This window comes from Micropterus dolomieu, linkage group LG19 (genome assembly GCF_021292245.1).
Source record: "Micropterus dolomieu isolate WLL.071019.BEF.003 ecotype Adirondacks linkage group LG19, ASM2129224v1, whole genome shotgun sequence".
Taxonomy (NCBI): Eukaryota; Metazoa; Chordata; class Actinopteri; order Centrarchiformes; family Centrarchidae; genus Micropterus; species Micropterus dolomieu.
This window is the reverse complement of record NC_060168.1, coordinates 19,638,293-19,657,627: the sequence shown is the minus strand read 5'-3', so window position 1 is coordinate 19,657,627 and position 19,335 is coordinate 19,638,293. Positions and strand designations below refer to the sequence as shown.

Sequence of the window (19,335 nt, the reverse complement as noted above, 5' to 3'; positions counted from 1 at the left end):
ACATATTGTTAGTAAGACATATTAAAGCAAAAGAGTATACCATGAAATGTACAGTACACACAGTTGGATGTTGACTGTGGAGCCGAAAGTTATTAATCAATTAGTCAATTGACCAAAAAGTTAACTGCAACTACTTGAATAATTGATTAATCATTTATCCATTCTTTAAAGGTTTAAAAAGACCAAAAATTCTATATTAATGTGAATATTTGCTGCCTTCTTAGTCTTCCATTATAGTAAATTTAATATTTTTGGGGTTTTGGACTGTTGATCAAACGCAACATTTTACAGACTGAAAGCGTAATAAAATGTGTAGACTGATTAATCAATAATGAAAACAATGATTTGTTGCAGCCCTAGACACAGCTGGTCTTTTGTTGCCATTTGAGATCTAATAAAAAAAAGAATTAAAATAAGTTGCTTATTTAAAGATTTATTAATTTATAATACAAGCTTTTATGTAGACCACATTGCATTTTAGTTTTTACATTTATTCATACTGAGCTAAACTTCATAGCAGTGACACTGATTGACATAAACACAAACCAAAGGACACTCAATGGAAGGATTTAAAAGGTTTCCGACTGTTTCTGAAGAAACCGCAGCCCATCAACACTCCCAGTGCACCACCTTTTATATATATATATTTCTTTTTTTTTTTAAAGACCACATGCCCTCACTAGTCCTCATACAGTATGCCACGTGCATCACACACCCTCAGACACACTCACACAACAAAACTCACCCACACTAAAATTTAACAAATACCTATACACAAGATAAAAATCGATATTTTTAAATTTCAATATTAATGATATTACTGAATTCCACGAAAAATGCAAACAAGAAGTAAAGACAGCAACCAAATGAAAAGGAGGTGAAACACCACCAAAATTTTTTCCTTTATAACTCATCCAAGTGGGAGAAACTCTTCCCTTGCCGCATACAGTGTCCAGTAGAGGGGGGGGGGTCTCACACCAACGACACTCCTCCCTCTCATCTTCAACCGCTTCTTCTGTCTGCGTTTAACTGGCCCGCCGTATGGGCTCCCATTATGAAGGAACACCGACAGTCTAGTCCATAAAGTCAACCCCTGAGGTGCGAACACGACACCTGAGGGCACACAAGCAATCCTCCGACTGTCTTTACAAACCTTGCTTGGAGTCTGTTCCTGTTTGGCGTGGACCCGTGCCTCCCCTCAGGTGTTGACACAGCTCTTCTAATAAAAGTCTTTTCTCCATTGGTCCGCAGCCTGGAACAAACAGGTGTAAGGTAATGGCACAAACGCCACTGGTGCTGATACAGACCCAACGGTTCAGTTAGTGAGAGGCAGAACGTGTCATGAGGAGGATGGCACGTTTTCTACCACAAGGGGAATTTAGGTCTGTTCCTCTGACCACAAAAACAAAACAAAAAACAGCCATTGGGGAAAAGAAGATGACAATCAAACACAATGAACACTTCTGAAATAACATACTGGTTAAGTGCAATGAGAGGGTTAACACCATTCAGTAAGACCTGGGGAAACATCCATGTGAGTATTAGAGAAGGGTTATAGCTCACACATCCTTGATAGCAATTCTGTGTCCATGGAGAGCAAAGAGTTCCAGAGTCTTTTCACTTTGTACGATAGCTCTTTAAATCCTGTCCAGCAGTGAACAGGTTTCCGAGGGAGCGTAGGTACTGTTAAATGTCATGATCTTCAAATAAAAAGAAAGAACAGCAACTTCTGCTGACACAGTAAAAGTTTTGGGGGCAAAAAAATTAATATATTGGCACATTAAAAAAAAGCCTCAGATTGGTGTGCAACCAAAGCAGGCGACAGCCCCAACCAGACTTCCTCTGATTTATTCCAAATCCACAGCTGACAGGATGACAGGCAGGAGAGAACAGGGTGTATGCATGTTTATGTGTGTGTAACGTTATGTGTGTAGTTTTGTATATGTTGTGTGTGTGTGTGTGGGGGGGGGGGGGGGGGGGGGGGGGGGGGGAATGGTGTTTTTTGCTTTACAAGAGGAGGCAGCAGTTGCTCTCTGTGGTTTTTTCTCTGTTCCTTTGACCTACAAAAGACAAAACAGCAGAGACATGAGGTGAGATTTAAAAAAAAACAAACAAACAAAAAAAAACAGCCAGCTGAAACTCGAAGAAAGCATGTATTGCTCTACGGACGTTCAGTGTGGGATGAGGTTAGCAGCAGTAGCAACAAAAAGCCCACTGCATGATGTGTGTGAAAGATCAAACAAAATGAATCCAGAAGCAGAGCTGGGTTCAGCCCTATTCTCACAACTGTCACTTTTCTCATCCCAGGCCTGTAGCTACCAAATGATGCTAATATTAAACTAATACTTCTGTAATTCTAGGAGACAAAGAAAAGATCCTCACCATGAGAGTTGGGCTCTGGAAGAGTCTCTCTGGCAACCAAGTGCATGACTGTTGTTCGGCCCGGTGGAAGCTTGAGAGCTTTGAACAAAGAAATAAACCTCATGATTCATTATTATTAAACTACATTTTATAGTTTGATCCTATGGTGGCAAATCCTATGAAAATGATAACAATACAATCTTGTCTAAGTCTGATGAGGATAATACTTCAGCCAAATTCAGAAAGGAAATCTTAGAAGTCTGGCACATCCCAGATGAGCATAGCCACAAGATGTGGGCTGTTGTGGTCAAAATCAATAAAGGAAAAAATGTTTTATCCCACCAGGGGAAATTTGGTTGCAGCCAGGTATACTGGCACATTCATCAGAAAAAATATAATCACATAATGCGACAATCTTGACAGATCACAGGGACAAATCGTACAAACGCAAGATCACTTCAGATGAAGCAAACAGCTGAATTACACAAAGTGCTCAGGTGCAGAGATCTCATGTGCACATTCAGACTACTAATTGCTGTGCAAACAAAAGAGACTTTGTATATATTTGTGCTGTGAGCAGGAATTCAGTATCAATGGCCTGAAGCGGAAACTGCTTCTGCAGGGGCCAGTCCAATTTGGCCTGGGCCTTCCTTCAGACCTGCCTATAGCTGAGGTCAGAGAGCTGCAACTGACTCATTCGAATAACTGTACTGGCCACTTTTGACAAGCCGGCCAAGCCTATTCTTGCTGGCCAGATTCAGGTTTCCAAACATCTATAGAATAGAGTCATCATTGGTGCCATGCAGTTCGATCCAATTTAGGGGAAATGTTTAGCCAGTTTGAGAGAGTGGGTGGGATTGACCTCTCATTCAGTATACAGTTTGTTTATTTAACTGTAAGGCAAAATAATCTGAGCAGCAGAGAACGAAGGACACTGATCTGTCTTTGCACTCACTACAAACAGAGGGAAATGAGGGTAATATGTTTGATAAGAAGCTGTATAATTAACAGCTATGTAGGGGTTAGGGTAGAGTTCCCACAGTTTATATTCACAACCTAACCACGCTACTTCCTGTCCCACCTTATCTTCACCACACCAAATTGAGAACAGGGAGGAAATAACTTCACTCACAACCATGATGGCAGATGTGTTCACTTCCTCATATCCTGCAAGTGTCTTTTTAAAAAAAAAAATGTTTCTTTCCTTTATTGTGGTAGTGACAGGTGAAGAGGTAGACAGGAAACTGGGAGAGAGAAGGGTGTGACATGCATCAAATGTTCCAATTTGCCCATAGTACTGTTTGAAGTTAAGCTCTGCAAGCACATTTAGTGCTCCAGTGCATGTATTCCGCATGATTAAAAAGTGCTAACTACATTTGCGACCAGAGTTTTAGGAGGGTGAGTGAGCAACTCACTCAAATGCAGTTGGCCAGGAACTAGTTTTTCTTTCACTTTTTTATTTCTTGAGGCTAACACATCTCTTGCATGATTTTCCTACATGTAGTTCACCATCTCAGAAACATACTAAATTGTCTAGATCACCTGGAGTAAAATGAAAATCACATAACGTGCCTAAGTTACAGGCATTTCTCTCACAGTATCATAAATATACATAACAGTATTTCAAGGTTCATTATTGATTTGGAAATAATAGTTTGACAAATAATCCTTTGCACAAGGTCCACTTACTGGATATTTTCCGGAGCTTTCAGCCACATCTCATGGCCTTAAGGAGTAGATAAAATTACCAGTTCCCTTGTGACTGAAATTCCATACTTAGCTCACGTGATAACAACTAAACTAAGTGACAACTGAGCAAACTCTATTACCGATTGTGGCTGAAAGCTCCAGAAAATTTCTAGTAAGTTCTTGTAAATCTACAGGAGGGTTTTTCTTTAGTTAGACGATAACTAAAAAGGTGCCATTCACTGTGGTCAGAATTATCTTGGTAGTGGTGTCTTTGTTCACGGACAGCCTTACCTCCCAGGGTAACGTTGCCATGAAGGAAGCGTCCCTGGAAGATGAGACGCAGTATGCTGGGACTGCTCACTGTCTCCTCCTCCCATCCTGTCACAGAGCAGAGACGCAGGTGCATTTTTTTTTTTTTACACAAACTGAAACAGATCACTTAAGTTGTTTTTTAGTTGTGACAATAAAATTCAGATTGAATCTGATGGACTACTTAAAACAAAGTAATACAATCCGTAAAATATATAAACTAAAACAAATGTATAAACAAGATCTACTGTATCAAAATGTACCTGCAGGCCAGTTGTCAAATACATGTTTGGCAATGTCTGTGGCCGAGTCATTTGGGGAGAAAGTGAAGTCTTGCGTTTTCCCACTGACCAGAATAAGGCGGAGGTGCACCTACAACAACGAACAATAACAGCTCATCTTAGTCCACAGAAATGTCACAGCTGCCGACACAAACACAAGTCCCCCTTAATGAGTTGCAGTGGAATCCCTCCACTTCCTCTAACCTCTTCAGACATGAGATGACCTTCAGAGGGCTGTGAAGAGACGGGCATTCCAGTCTAATTAGATTTATCCGCACAAGATCTCCACCCTTTGACTGGGCGACTTCATTCACTGAGGGCTTACAGTGAAGTGAGCTCCTGTTGCAAGAGATGACAACAGATAAGGGTGGGGCTGAACGGGGGGGCTTTAGTTCCAGGGCGCAGCAAACCCCTCTCCAAGCTGTCGGCCTAATGCGATAACCCCAGGTGTCCCAGACAGCTCTGGGCCATGTTATTAAAATTACATGGCCAGTGCATAGCCCTGAGGGGGACTGTGCATGTGTGCGTGGGAGGGTGTTTAGCAGTGGGGCTTCCTCCAAATGTTATCCTCTGGGCACAACCCAATCCATTAAAAGAAAGATGCATTGAAGACCTGAATACTACACAACCTTCGTGAAATTCATACGGGATACAATTGTGAGGATTTGCAATGCGAATTTATTGCCGGACAAAAAATAATAATATTTGCAAGATGTCACATTGGGTAATATTATAATTAGAGAAATAACAGTCCATTAATTATTACTGCTATGACAGAACAGCTGATAGGCTCTATGAAGGCAGGTGTGGGTAACCATCCAAAACTCTCAGGGTAATAATCTTCATCATCGTTATTGTATGATGGAAAGAAATTGAGTTTTCTGGTAAGTATTTTTTATTGCTCATCATGTACAGTAGTTTGATGTTTCCTCTCATGTAACAACTGTTTGAGATCTGTTTGACATAATAGGTGTCTGTTTAAATAAACTTCGGTTTGGAATCAGTGCAACTCTTTTCATTGCTGCGGCTTTCCAATAACCTTACAGCTAGATGTGTTGTGCATATAACTAGTATGCACCATTTCATAGATTTCAGGCAGTCATCAATAGTGAAGGAATTGAAATCATGATTTTAAGTTTACATTAATTTGTCTACTGACATTATATTGTATATATGGTCAGCTCATGGTCAGGTTTGAAACATGACCTGGACTTTTGCGCCATTTTGTGATTTGATTGACCTTAGTCGTCTAATTTATTCTGCAGCAAGTACTGTTCCTTATTAATCCATCATCTCTGATCAATCATGCTGCAACTCCAAAAAATTACTTTGGAGGAGGGGGGAAGGGGGAAGCACCCCATCAACTAAGTCTTTCTACTAGGACATCTCTACTCAGGAGTCAGAATTGACAGATTAACTCTTCTTCAAAAGGTGGAGCTTTAACCTTCTTTGGTTCACAAATCACAGAGGAGAGAACAAAGAGACTTAACCAGGAGGTGTGACGTCAGGGAGCAACAACCCCACTCTCTGATCTGTTTACAAATGCAATCCTCCCTCGGTAGTACTCCTCGTCTCCCCTCCCCCTTTTGAACTGAATAACCTCAATGTGGGGTTACATACCCATGTCATCATTAACAAGCTTTGTCCCCATCCCCGTCCCTATCCCTTTCATCCCCAACAAAATAAAAACAAAGTAAAATCTGCCTGGTTACCCACGGCAAAATCCTGCATCACAAATGTGCTCGAGGTTCTCCAATCCTCAGAAAGACTATAAAGTCTTCAAACACTGTTATGAATTACTTTTTTAAGGGTTAACTGAGCTACCAAAGGCTTATCCGTTCTTGATGTTGGTCAGGTTTCCTAAAAATATAACCAACAAGCTAATGCCCCAGGGTAGCTGCCGAGAGAGATGATCCATTAAATTCCATCCTGCCTTGATGTGGGGTTTTACCTGATGCAAGTCTCAAAAAAAAAATTCAAATCATTTGATGTTTTTGTTTTAAAGTAATTTTAAAATGTTCTGACAGGAAGGGGTTTCAAAGCCTGCAACATTTTTTTCCTTCCAATATTGAGAATAATCTGCTGATTGTTTTCTCGATTAATAGACTTTATTTTCTTTCTTTACATTTCCCTGTCGTGCTGTGCTAACTTGAATTTCCCTAAGGGGGATTAACAAAGGAACATCTTATCTTATGAGAGTTTTTGGTTAAATAAATGTCCAAAAATAATTGAAAATGCCCATCACAACTTCCAAGCTTCAAATGGTTAGAGGGTAAAGAAGGTACAATCAATTGGCATCTAAACCTTGAAAGGAAAGTAGGGCAACGTTTTAACTGAGATTAGACAGACAGATGGTGTTCACGGGAACAGCAGTCACTGTCCTATCTAAGTGTAAGGACCCCTCCTCCTATCCTCACCCACCAAACCCTAAATTATTTTAACTTGGGGAAAGGGAAAATTCTGTCACTATTATAATCAAATATATAAATCGTCTATATATTATGCAGCTAGTGGGACAGAGAAAACACATGCCATCAGCAAACAAGAGATTATTATCTTAGTCCTGTGTTGCTACTGGGAAATAACTTCAGAAAAGGTGGCAGACCCTCATTCACTCACCATATCAAGATCCCTCTGGGTGGTCATGGCTCAGTGAGGAGGAAGGCCGTGGATGTGGATCAGAGAGGACAGGACAGGACTGGTGTGCTTCAGCTGCTGGAGACGGGGCCAGAGCCCTGACACAAACAACACAAACACTGTGAGGCTGCTTCCCACCGCCTGGCACCATAACTGCACTGCACATAATCCATTATCCCCCGAGCTAACATATCGCTAACATCACAACATGCATCAAACCTGCACATGATCGATTAATTACCTAATATGGCACGGTATAGTAGTGAGCATACAGGCTCACTTCCCCATGTTTTAACTAATTAATATACCAAACTTAGCTTGTCATGCTAATGCAGTAGTAGCTGAAGTATTTTCAGGTTCTAACAGTTAACGTTAAGCTAGCGGGCTAACGTTTCTTATGTTAGCTAGTTTGTTATATCGCTGCTAATTAGCTGGTTTGTAATATTAAACACTTGATATTGTAAATAGCTATAAAGCGTATCTCGCCCGAGCACACCAACTACAACCGAGTTCCGTTCTGACAGATATCGAAACTGAGCCCTGCTCATAGGAAGGCTTGCGCTACAGTTAGCTGCTGTGTTAGCTTATGCTAATCCTGCCGTCGTTGGCGATCTGGCTAACTAAATGTGTAACAGCATCTTTTGTCCTGTCGACCTCACCTGCATCTGATGAATATGATGAAATGTTGCATCCAGTTGAGTTGCCGAATCAGCGGGGGGCGCTTTTCATGGGGAAAATATCGAGTGTAGTTGGATTTCGTTGACTGTGTGCATTGGTGGCTAATGGACGGGAAGACGCCGGACGTCAGCTGGTTGTAAACACAGCGAACGACTGCAAACACTTGTGGGTGTTGAAGTCCATAACGAGTAAGCATATCTCTGTGACGTTTCACCGTGAAAACGTTGAAGAGCACTACGTTCAGTGTGAAACGTGATTATTAATTAGACGAATTAATCATGCAGGCTGTTTAGACAGTGTTTTGTGTAGATAGTAGGCCTAACTTTTTCAAACTTTATCATAAATTACAATAACAGTCAGTTACATATAAATAGATAGAGAGCCAATACATTCCACATAAAATATACATTCACAAGAGGACAAACATACATAAACTTTCCCCTTATTCTTATCAGATATTAAGTAGAGAAGAAAATAAATGCATTAATTTACAATAGATAGAGGATAAAGTAACCAATATGGTGTCAAGGGAGCTCATCAAATACACTTTTTTAACATAAATCTGTTGCTATTCTCGATGTTTATCAGAAAAAAGGATTTGAGAAGTGACGAAAGTCCACGAAAAAAAGAGGAAATGAGGGTTGAGATCCTAAGAATTTCTGCTTATGAATTACACATTTTCCCAGTAAAATACGAAGGTTAACCACATAAATTGTAGACTTATCTATTGGCCTAGCTGATACATTTCACAATATTTGCCCAAATCATGTCATGCTTTGGCAAAAAAAAAAGGATAAAACGCAAACAGTTCAAAGATGGAAACTCACCAGGTTAAAAGACAGACTGATAACGAAATGTATCTTGTAAAAACATTTCCTTTAGAGTCACATCAACAATATCACTATAACTGGCCTAATTAGTCCCGGTACTACTAAGCATACATGTTCATTCTTGACTTTGGAAATACTTGTTTGACAAAACACTTCCAACTTAAGGTCTACTTCTTCCAGAACCACATCACACGTTTTTCATCAGCAGATGAAGTCAAGTTACACATGGAGATCGTGTCATCTGTGAAAACTCCTTGAGTTGTGATTGTTTTGTCAAAGTCCAAATACTAGGATCTACAATGGTGTGATGTAACTTACTTAAAAGCAATAACCACAAGCTTCAACATTTTACTTTACTCATTATGGAACTATGAATTGAATTTATTATTTTTGCAGACTCCAAAGAACAGAACAGAAAGGTTGTGAAAAAAATACGCAAATACAGCTTCACTAGAGAGTAAAAAATGTTTTCATGAATATCACAGTTTAGATTTAAACATTTTTCTCTTCTCATATCTTCTCGTGGGGCCACACATTTTGAGGACTGCAAGGCTGAAACTTTTAAATACTGTGGATTGGATCTTGTAGAGGTAAGAAAGGGGCAACATCACAAGGCAGCATGAATTCAATCTTTTAACCTATAAAACCAGTAAAAAAAATGGTTTCCATAATCATGTAGCTAAAAAAATTACCAATGGCAACACAAGGAGAGGGGACGTTACAAAGACCTCAGATGTGCGTTTAAGAAATAAGGCAGTTTGTTGAATTAATTCTCACTAATCTACAGTCTACTGAAATAACACTTAAAAAAAGACATCTTTAAAGTGAATATGGTGAAGGGATTCACACAGATACAGATGTTAATTTATGTATGTGATGGTTCACTGGCAGTTCATCGTTTAAACACAGTATCTTTTTATGAGCTGCATGAATAAACTTTGTGATGAAGTCAGGTAAGAAAAGTGAGGTCCTTTTTAAAATAAGGGATAGAGTTGAACTGTGCAGCCAAAAGTGGATTAAAACAAACATATTTAACAGTTAACTACTCACATGACATTTAGACAGCAGATTTACATTGACATAAAAAAGAAACAATGCACACTTTGTACAGACGTGACTAACTGCAAAGCCGTAAACTATGCCACATATTTGGATTTAAAGTCGAGATAAGAGTGTAAAAAACCTCCCTAGTAGTTGATATTTAGAAGTTTATCCTCACACCAAAAAGCGATGCAATGCAGTTGTTGCATCTCATGATATATTGTAGAGCATCTTGTCCGGTGTATCTCAGCAGTCTGATTGGCAGTGGACCAAGTGATGAAAACAGAAGGAATGGAGAAAGCTCAGAAGGCTGGACTCTCACTGGAGAGCTTTTTCTGACATCTTTTAAAATTAGGTGCAGGTCCAGGGCTCCTCTGCTGCTTCTATAGCTTTTTGTTATCAGCCTAATTAAAGCCTTGAGAACAACTAAATTACAATTGATTTTAACAGCATCTCAACATAAAAAAACACAGCATGTTTTAGATTAACATGAATTAAAACTTATATCAGTGTCTGGGTGTTCAACTTGAGCCTGTAGTTAATCACATCTTAACCTAAAGCCTCTCATTTTCATCCAAAATTAACATCCAGCCAGTGATGAAGGCCCAGATTACACATGAGCTCACATATCAATGCACAGATCCAGCTTTTGGGACATGGCATAGACCCAGCATAGAAAAAGCTAACATATGAGAACGCTTAGCACTGTGGTGGGTCTGGCCTACTTCCTGGTTACCTGCAGACAACAGACGCTCTATGGTCCCTGATGTTGATCCAACACCATGAGCCATCAGGTGAGTCATGGTGGAGCAGACACCTGGAGCCCCAGTGGCATTTTATAAGTCATGACTCAGCTAATGAGAAACAGTGTAGGATTTAAAAGCAAACTTTAGAGATGAGGGATAGGCTGGGGAACAAAAAGCATCACACCGCCATAACAGTAAGCAGAATAAAATATAATTCATTGTATATTATAATTTAAAGAGATCTGACCAATAAGCAAAAAAAAAGACTACATAGAGAAATCAGAACCACTAACCTCACTTTGAAAACCTATCACTGAATAATAAAGAAACATTTTGTTGAAGATGGTTGTTTAAGTTTCAGTTTTGAGCTTAAGAAGTATTTTCTCACTTCAGGTTTTCTAATTCACCACATCTGATGCACATTTCATTTCCCTGTTCGCTGTCATCCAAATGAGCGGGAAGAAAAAAATGCCATACACCCAGTGCTGAAACATTATGACATCACAATAATAACCAGTCACGCTTAAATCAAGACAAAAGTCTCAAATCAAAATGTAAATCTTTATCACCTAAATGCATGCCCATTTTCAATCAATTCTCAGATCTAAATTACCTGTACAAAATAAAAGCAGGTAACAATAAAAAAATACAAGAATACTAAATGTCCTGAGTTACTCTGTTCCTCAGTGGACTGAACTATACTACTACTACTATTATTACATAAGTTCTTGTGATTTTTTTTGTTGCAAGTCCCGTCTTTATTGAATCAAACAGTGACTCCAGTCTGAATGACAAAACTCTCTTACTTGCTTTTTTGAAGACTTCAACTGCCTCTCATGGTCATCATTAATTAATATAGTCAGGGGTCATTATGTGACCCAGGTGTGGAACTGATCAACTGATAAAGACTGAGATGTGGTTGAAATTATTAAAAAAGCTAATAAGAGGACCTTTGAGTTAAGATTATTTTGTCACAAATATTGTTCCCAAGGTCAATATGAGCTTCTATGCCCAGATTCTGAAATGTGTTTGTCTAGTAGAATAAAGCTGGATTATTAAAACAGGACAAAGTGAGCAACTTCCCCAGGGCCCCAACCATCAATTCTGGTAGGGGGCCTTTGTTGCATACCCCCATGCTCTCTCCCTATATTTCTATCTGTATCCCTGATGTCACTAAGTCAAATAAAGGCAAATGCCCAAAATAATAATATAAAGAAACAGTTGCACATCATTTGATTAATTGCATTTTCTTTTGGTACAATATCAAGTAAAGATGTATTAAATGATCACATGGCTATATATTTAAGAGGGCCATTTGTCAGAAACTTTAGTAGTAGTTTTGAGACATTAAATATTTTAGTTTAGTTTATGAAGAGATTTGAACAAATTTATTTTCAGGATAAGCTGCACCATCTCGTTTTGAGGCGGTCCTGACAAAAGACAGACAAAAAAGACACAATATGCAGCAAATAACAGATTTAGTTACAGTTACAATGTAAAAAAACACCCACACTAGTATTAAAACAATACAGTACAACAGTAAGTAATGATAATAAACAGGAGCAGTCTGTTGTTTGGTGAGTGACAAGAGCTTTTTTATATGAACCTGAATACTGCAGAGATTTTAGAGAGGTTGGTAGTTTCTAGCTGGTAGTCTCTATGAGCCTTAATGTTAAATGCTTTTTCCCTATATTTCAAGTGAAGTTTTTGGAACATGAAAGAATCAGAATCAGAAGAATCAGAATCAGAAGGAGCTTTATTGCCAAATAGTGTTTTACACATACAAGGAATTTGCTTTGGTGTTAAGGTGCTACACGCAGACATACAGCTGACATAAACAGATGTAGAAATATATAAATATGTAATAAACAAATGCAACTTATATAAGAATAATAGAAGAATGTGCAATGCAGGTTCATGCATGATATGACATGAAGTGATATTTACATGTGCCGAGACGATTGTATTATTTGAAAGGGGGGAGTGTCAGTGTGGGGCCTGGGCCTTGTTGATGAGTCTAGCTGCAGACGGGTAGAAGCTGTTTTTGTGGCGAGAGGTTTTGGTCCTGATGGACCGCAGCCTCTTGTCAGAGGGGAGAGTCTGAAATAGTTTGTGACCGAGATGGGAGGCGTCAGCTGCAATCTTTCCTGCTCGCCTCAGAGTCCTGGAGGTGTACAGGTCCTGAAGAGAAGGAAGATTGCAGCCAATCACCTTCTCTGCAGAGCGAATGATATGCTGTAGCCTGCCCTTGTCCCTGGCAGTGGCAGCAGCGTACCAGATGGTGATGGAGGAGGTGAGGATGGACTTAATGATGGCGGTGTAGAAGTGCACCATCATTGCCTTTGTCAGGCTGAACTTCTTCAGCTGCCGCAGGAAGTACATCCTCTGCTGGGCCTTCTTGGTGAGCGTGGTGATGTTCAGCTCCCACCAGAGATGAGCCCAATGAGTGGTGTTGTCCGCAAACTTCAGGAGCTTGATAGACTGGTGACTGGAGGTGCAGGTGTTGGTGTACAGGGAGAAGAGCAGAGGGGAAAGAACGCAGCCTTGAGGGGAACCGGTGCTGATGGTCCTGGAGTCAGAGACATGTTTTCCCATCTTGACGTGCTGCTTCCTGTGATCCACCTGCAGGTGGAGTCAGGCACGTTCAGCTGGGAGGAGATGGTTATTGCTTCTAAGAGAATAAATATGATTAGAATAATACGGTATGAATAGTTCTTAGATAGTAGATAGAATTTAGTAGATAAGCTATTTGAAATTATTACATTTGAAAGGAAACTGGTACCAGTGCAGTTACCATCTATATTGTGCTCAGATAGTGCATATTCTTAAATAAAAACTATTTATTGTTTGAAGTGCACACTGTGAGTAATGGAAGTAATGGAGTAATGGAGTAATTTGGAGGTGACAGGTTACATACAATGCACAGAGGGTAGTACACAGGGTGTATTAGGTGGTCTATGGTAGCCCCCTGGGGCCCCCTGACATGTTTATCTGGCCATGCAGTAGGCTGTAAGAGACTGGACAACAAAATATGAACATGTATAATATTATTATTATTATTATTATTATATAAATCAGGACAGCTGAGTCACTGAACTCTTTTAAGTCCCTTCTTCTTTACTGATTTTAGTTGATTGATTTATTTTTATTTCTTAAGTTTTACCGTTTATCGTGTTATCTGTTTTATTGTCTTTGATTTTGTGAAAGCACTTTGTGACATGGTTTTGAAAAATGCTCTATAAATAAAGATTATTATTGTTACTATTATTGTAATTAAAACATGTTGTTTTGTAGTTTAAGTCGTTGTAATCTAATTAAGTATCAGTAATCGAATTACCAGTAATACCTTAAATGCCCCAAGTGTGTCTGGGACTTTGATCAACTCTTACATAATGCACCATTACAGGTACATGTTGCCTCCATTAGCTGCTATTTACGCCTGCGCTCACACGAATGACTCGGTTTCCCAGAAACCCACTTAGCGCCTGCGCAGAACGCGTTGCCTGACAGTGGTAAACAGACGTCAGAAGGGAGTCTTCGCCTCGAGTCAAAACAAAACAAAACAAAACAAGTCAAAAAGATATAGAAGGAGTGGATATTTGGGCCGCCACAACGACAGGAAGTTCTACAAAACTCATTACTGATTAATAACGGCTACTTGAGGGAAGTTATCGGAGGCATTTCACGGACTTTTTCACGGATTGTAAACTCTGAAGTAGCAGGAGCTTAACCAGCTAACGTTACGGTGGCTATCGTGCAGTTTTGAAAGTGCGGCGAGTTGAAGCCGACAGACCTTCGAGGCGACCCAACTTCACTCAACACCCGGGAATTCGCTTTGTAGTAAGTTTGCCGAGACCGCGGGGGGAAGATCGACTAAGCTCCGGGCCTCGGTCGAGAGGGGTTTTATACCCGCTTCTTCGAGCATCGTGTGCCGCGGCAGGAGTGTGGAGAAACATGGCAGATGGTGACATGCGCCTGCCCGCAATGTGGCGGATCGTGCGGACCTGAAGCACGGACTTTTCATACGTACATTTCCCTCACCACCTTCCCCCTTTTTTCATTAACTTAACACTATTTAACTTTTACATAAAGGCGCTATCCCACTCCTCTTCCCTCATGTGAAATTTCTGTTTGTGTGGGTAGTTTTTTACGCACAGGCCGAAGAGACAGCGGACAACGTCTCGTTACTGTTTTTTTATACTTTTCTGGCGGTTGGCGAAGAAAACCGTTGCTGTCACATTTTGCCGTTTTACGTTTTTACACTTTACTTTGGTTTAACCGGACCGGTTTTTGACTGTTTGGGGATCATATTTTGTTCATAAAGTTAGAGGTTTTTTGGGTTGTGGAGATCCTCCAGACATCACGTTGTTTACAAGTGGAGACGGACAGGGCTCTCATGAGAAGCCCCTTTGTAACAGTAGCCAGCTAATCCCTGTTTGTAGTCTTCGTACATACTGTAGTTTTGCAGTAAAACTAATGTAGGTAGATTTGAATGAGAATGTGTATATAATTTGACACGTTTGGTGCAACATAATCCATAATTTGGATTTTTCCTTGACATATTGTTACATTGTGAGAAATAGTTTTATGTATACTTTTTACAACATTAACCCTTTGACAAATGTTTAAATAGTCTATTAACAGGAATGGCATTATTTTGTATTCATATACTAAGATTGTGTTATTCATTTTCAGGTGAGCCAACACCTCTGTAGATCCAGATGTTTTGGTGCTCACTGCCACTCTGCCACTTTTGTTTTTATGTCATTCAAACAAAGGGACTCTCATCCCAGCCCTCCTTCATTCTATATACATCGGAAGGTTTATGATAGTTACTATTAAGGAGATTATTTGGGTTCCCTAATCTCCAATCTGAGGATTAACCGAGGCCATTGGTGTGTCCAGATTATTACGTCTCTTTTCTAGGCCCCTCTGTTTACGCCCCCGCAGTGGCTCAAGCGTATTGTTTTTGTCAGGAAGTTTTTTTTAACGCATTAAAGACTCAAAGTTAACTTTACATTTTTAAGGTAGATGTTTTAGGTGGTCCCTTTTTTTTTTTTTTTTTTGTTTGAGTGGAAGTTCAGAGGACCGCAATGGATGAGTCCTCGGTACCCCCGATTGACCCAGATTTCGAGCCGCAGAGCAGACCCCGCTCTTGCACGTGGCCCCTGCCGAGACCCGACATCTCGGCTGTCAAACCGGAGGGGGCGGATGGCACCGAGTCCGCCGCCGGGACCCCGCCCGCGGACGAGGACAAGCCCGAGCCACAGCAAATCACGTCCGAGCCCGAGAAGGCTGCGGCCGAGGGCGGGGTCGTGGCCGGCGTGGGCGGAGCCGGCGCTACGCCCCGCAAGGGATCATCTCGGCGCAACGCCTGGGGGAACCAGAGCTACGCAGATCTCATTAGCCAGGCCATCGAGAACTCGCCTGACAAGAGGCTGACCCTGGCACAGATCTATGAGTGGATGGTGAAAACAGTGCCTTACTTCAGAGACAAAGGAGACAGTAACAGCTCTGCTGGCTGGAAGGTGAGTAAATGGGTGGTGTACATCTTTGCTGCATCATTTTACAACGTGGACTGTTAATCCTTTAAGTGCCCTAAGTCATGAATTTATAGCTTTACAATTCACTTTACATCATAGAAACACTGGTTTGCAGATAACTATCTTATTCTCTGGGCTGGGCAATATGGGCCAGATGAACTTATTCCATTATCAAAGTATATCACTTTTTTAGGTATGAACAAATTACTTCACTGTTCATTTTCAGCAAACATAGATTTATTTACTGTACAAAAATAATTTCCTGTTGTGGGACATTAAAGACCTGAACCAAATGAACTGGGATAAATGTGACTTTGTAAACACTTTTGTCCCAACCTTTTTTGGTTTGTAACCCCTTGAAACAAAGCAATAACTTCTTGGGACCCATTGTCACAGTTTGCATTGATGTAATAGTTTTGACCCCCTTTTTTTAAATAATAAAACAAGTACTGACTAACTTTGAGCATGCTTTAGTTTTGGTAGGATCATTTAAACTTGGGCAGTGCTGAAGTTTATTTATTAGTAGTGATTAATCTGCAAATGAAATAATGTTTAATCAAATGAAGCTCATTTTTCATAGTTTCCTTTTTTTTTTTTCTTTCTCTATGTTTTCAGAATTCAATTCGCCACAATTTATCACTCCACAACAAGTTTTTGAGGGTACACAATGAATCGACAGGAAAGAGCTCCTGGTGGATGCTCAACCCGGAAGGAGGGAAGACTGGGAAAGCTCCCCGCCGCCGGGCCGCCTCCATGGACAACAGCAGCAAATTGCTGAAGAGCCGCATGAGGGCCAAGCAGACCAAGAAGCAGGCGGGAGCAGCCGGTTTGGGTGGAGGGGCGCTGCAAGGGGATGGAAGCACAGGCTCAGCCGGCGCAGACAGCCCTAATTCGTCCCAGCAGTTTCCCAAATGGGGAGTTAACAGCAGCAGCCCCTCGTCCCGCGGCAGCCTGGATGACACTGACATGTGGACTACCTTCCGCCCACGCACAAGCTCTAACGCCAGCACGCTGAGCGGACGTCTGTCCCCCATTGCTCCCGGACAGGAGGACGACGATAACCTGCCTGAGGACGGACTGCTGGGAAGATACACTGCCAGCAGCTTGACCCCCACCCTCACAGAGACCCTCATGGAGGAGCTGGATCTGATCGATGGCCTCACATTGATGACCGGGCAGCAGGGAGGGGCCAGCCCAAGTACAGCCCCACCTGCACCGCCTACTCCGTTGCCCTCCGCCTCCACCCTGCTGCCTCGCGGCTCCAGCTTCTCCTCCTTCCATCAGCTGCAACCATCCAGCCTCCCGCAGGCCACAACTCACACCGGGTCACAGGCCTCCATCTCTCAGTGTGGACCCAGCAGCAAAGAGCCGTCAACCTTCAGCAACTCCCTCTTCAACCCCATGTCCACCTCTGGCTCTCGTGGGGGCAGCCATTACAGCACCCACGTGCCTTCCAGTCTGGAGGCGCTGCTCACTTCCGACTCCCCTCCTCCGAGTGATGTCATGATGACCCAGGTGGATCCCCTCATGCCCAATCCTGGTGGGGTGGGCCTGATGGGCCTGGGCACGTCCGTGGTGGGCGTGAGGTCCAAACCCAATCAGCTGCTGTTGGGTAAAGGGCTGGAGTCGAACACGGTCGCCCCCATGGCGCTGCAGGCTCAGATGCAGCAGCAGCAGCAGCAGCAGCAGCAGCAGCAGCAGCAGCATCACCTCCACCACCACCAGCAGCAGCAGCAGCAGCCGCACCAGCAACAGCCACAACAGCAACACCAGCATCACTCTCAGATGGGGTTGGGGATGATCCTCTCAGGTATGTCTCAGGACCCATCTCAGCTCTCTGCTCTCAAAGCCCAGCATGCCACAGTGCCAGCTGTGGGCTCTCACCACGGAGGGCCCATCGCCTCAGCCAATCCTGGCCTGAGTCTGCAGGGCGTGAGTCAGTTCGGAGCTCCGTCCTACTTCCAGACCGGTCAGGACCGACTGCCCACAGACTTGGACATAGATATGTTCACCGAAAACCTGGATTGTGACGTGGACTACATCATCAACAGTGACCTCATGGACGGAGATGGACTTGACTTTGACAACTTTGACCCCATACTGCCTGGAGGCCAAGGCTACGCTGGCCCAGCCACCACACAGGGCTCCGCTCACAGCTGGGTGCCCAGCTAATTTGTCATCTGACCACACAAAGTCAGCCAGGTACGCCGATCGCTCCCAGGTTCTTTCATCACACAAAGACACTCAAGCTGTTAGGGTGCAACTAACATCATTATTGAGTAATCTGTGTTTAAGTTTTTTCTATTTTATTCTATAAAAAAAAAAAAAAATGATAATAAATGCACATCACAAGCTTTTCAGATCCCAAGGTGCCACCTTCAAATGTATTGTATTCCAGCAAATCCTCACATTTGAGAAGCTGGGACGAGAAAATGTGTGGTATTTTGGCTTGTTAACAACTGAAGTGATTGAGGGCTGAAAGTCTACTAATGGATTAGTTGATTGACAGATTACAATTCAAATGTTAGGATTTGCTTCTTGTCTCTGCTGTATATCTTTGTAAATTGAATATATTTAGGTTTTGCTCAGACGAAACAAGCATTTTTCACTATTTTCTGACATTTTTTAGACCAAACAATTAATCGATTAGTCAAGCGATTGATACTGAAAAAAATCATTAGTTATAGCCTTAACGCGATTGTCAAAATTATTGCTGATTAATTTTCTGCTGATTGACTTAATAGAGTCAGTTCTACAAACCAGGCACAGCACTACACATGGCCTTCATTTACAGATGTTAATAAACAGAGTTGAGTTGATGAATGATTTCAAGTACATAATTTAGATAATCTGGATTTATGAGCCAATCAGCAACATTATGAATGACCTTTTTTATCATCATGTCTTGCAGGAACCGATCTCCAATCAAGATCACCTCATAAATTGACAAAACGACCGGTGCATTCCTCCTCCCTGCTGGCTGAAGATTTTTTTCAAACACAACGCTTCTCTTGGACTTTAAAGGCAAAACCAGACCTCACCCATGTCATGTGCCAAGACATGTGGAGGACAGGGAGGAGATCCAGGCTACTATGCACAATTTCTTTCTCACGACACTTGCAACGATTTGGCTGCTAGCATTTTTTGTTGTTGTTGTTGTTCTTTTAATCCGAACTGATGATTTTTAAAGACGTGTGACATAATGTTTTGAGTGGAAAGA

General features: G+C 41.6%; 2 protein-coding genes across 4 annotated transcripts in view; one reads left to right on the top strand and one right to left on the bottom strand.

The window, feature by feature from the left end:
- Window positions 1-413: 413 nt before the first annotated feature.
- On the bottom strand, window positions 414-8,119 carry ubl3b (ubiquitin-like 3b). 2 transcript variants are annotated; one of them, XM_046031162.1, is made up of 6 exons: window positions 7,937-8,119; window positions 7,260-7,375; window positions 4,623-4,731; window positions 4,342-4,428; window positions 2,383-2,460; window positions 414-2,060 (listed from the first exon to the last, which is right to left on the bottom strand). In XM_046031162.1, exons 2-6 carry the CDS (start codon window positions 7,284-7,286, stop codon window positions 2,008-2,010), a joined length of 354 nt encoding a protein of 117 aa, XP_045887118.1. In that variant the 5' UTR covers window positions 7,287-7,375; window positions 7,937-8,119; the 3' UTR covers window positions 414-2,007. The 2 variants fall into 2 exon arrangements, with proteins under 2 accessions (XP_045887118.1, XP_045887119.1); XM_046031163.1 differs by lacking the exon at window positions 7,937-8,119 and adding an exon at window positions 7,519-7,871.
- A 5,970-nt stretch (window positions 8,120-14,089) lies between these two features.
- The window catches only part of foxo4 (forkhead box O4), a 9,523-nt gene continuing 4,277 nt past the window's right edge, over window positions 14,090-19,335 (top strand). The window contains exons 1-4 of one of the 2 annotated variants that reach the window (XM_046029813.1): window positions 14,090-14,412; window positions 15,646-16,100; window positions 16,731-18,317; window positions 19,027-19,314. In XM_046029813.1, the coding sequence (XP_045885769.1) occupies window position 14,412; window positions 15,646-16,100; window positions 16,731-18,287 (2,013 nt within the window). In that variant the 5' untranslated portion in view covers window positions 14,090-14,411 and the 3' untranslated portion in view covers window positions 18,288-18,317; window positions 19,027-19,314. Of the gene's footprint in view, window positions 14,413-15,645; window positions 16,101-16,730; window positions 18,318-19,026; window positions 19,315-19,335 lie in introns of those variants that run through there. The other variant, XM_046029812.1, reaches the window with a different exon arrangement.

What these genes read in the sequence shown, in the direction of transcription:
- ubl3b (XM_046031162.1), bottom strand. Translation starts at nt 7,286, where the DNA reads ATGACCACCCAGAGGGATCTTGATATG. An exon ending in CCCAGAGGGATCTTGATATG is followed by an intron (nt 4,732 to 7,259) that starts GTGAGTGAATGA and finishes TCGTTGTTGTAG; the next exon opens with GTGCACCTCCGCCTTATTCT. An exon ending in TCCAGAGCCCAACTCTCATG is followed by an intron (nt 2,061 to 2,382) that starts GTGAGGATCTTT and finishes TGTCTTTTGTAG; the next exon opens with GTCAAAGGAACAGAGAAAAA.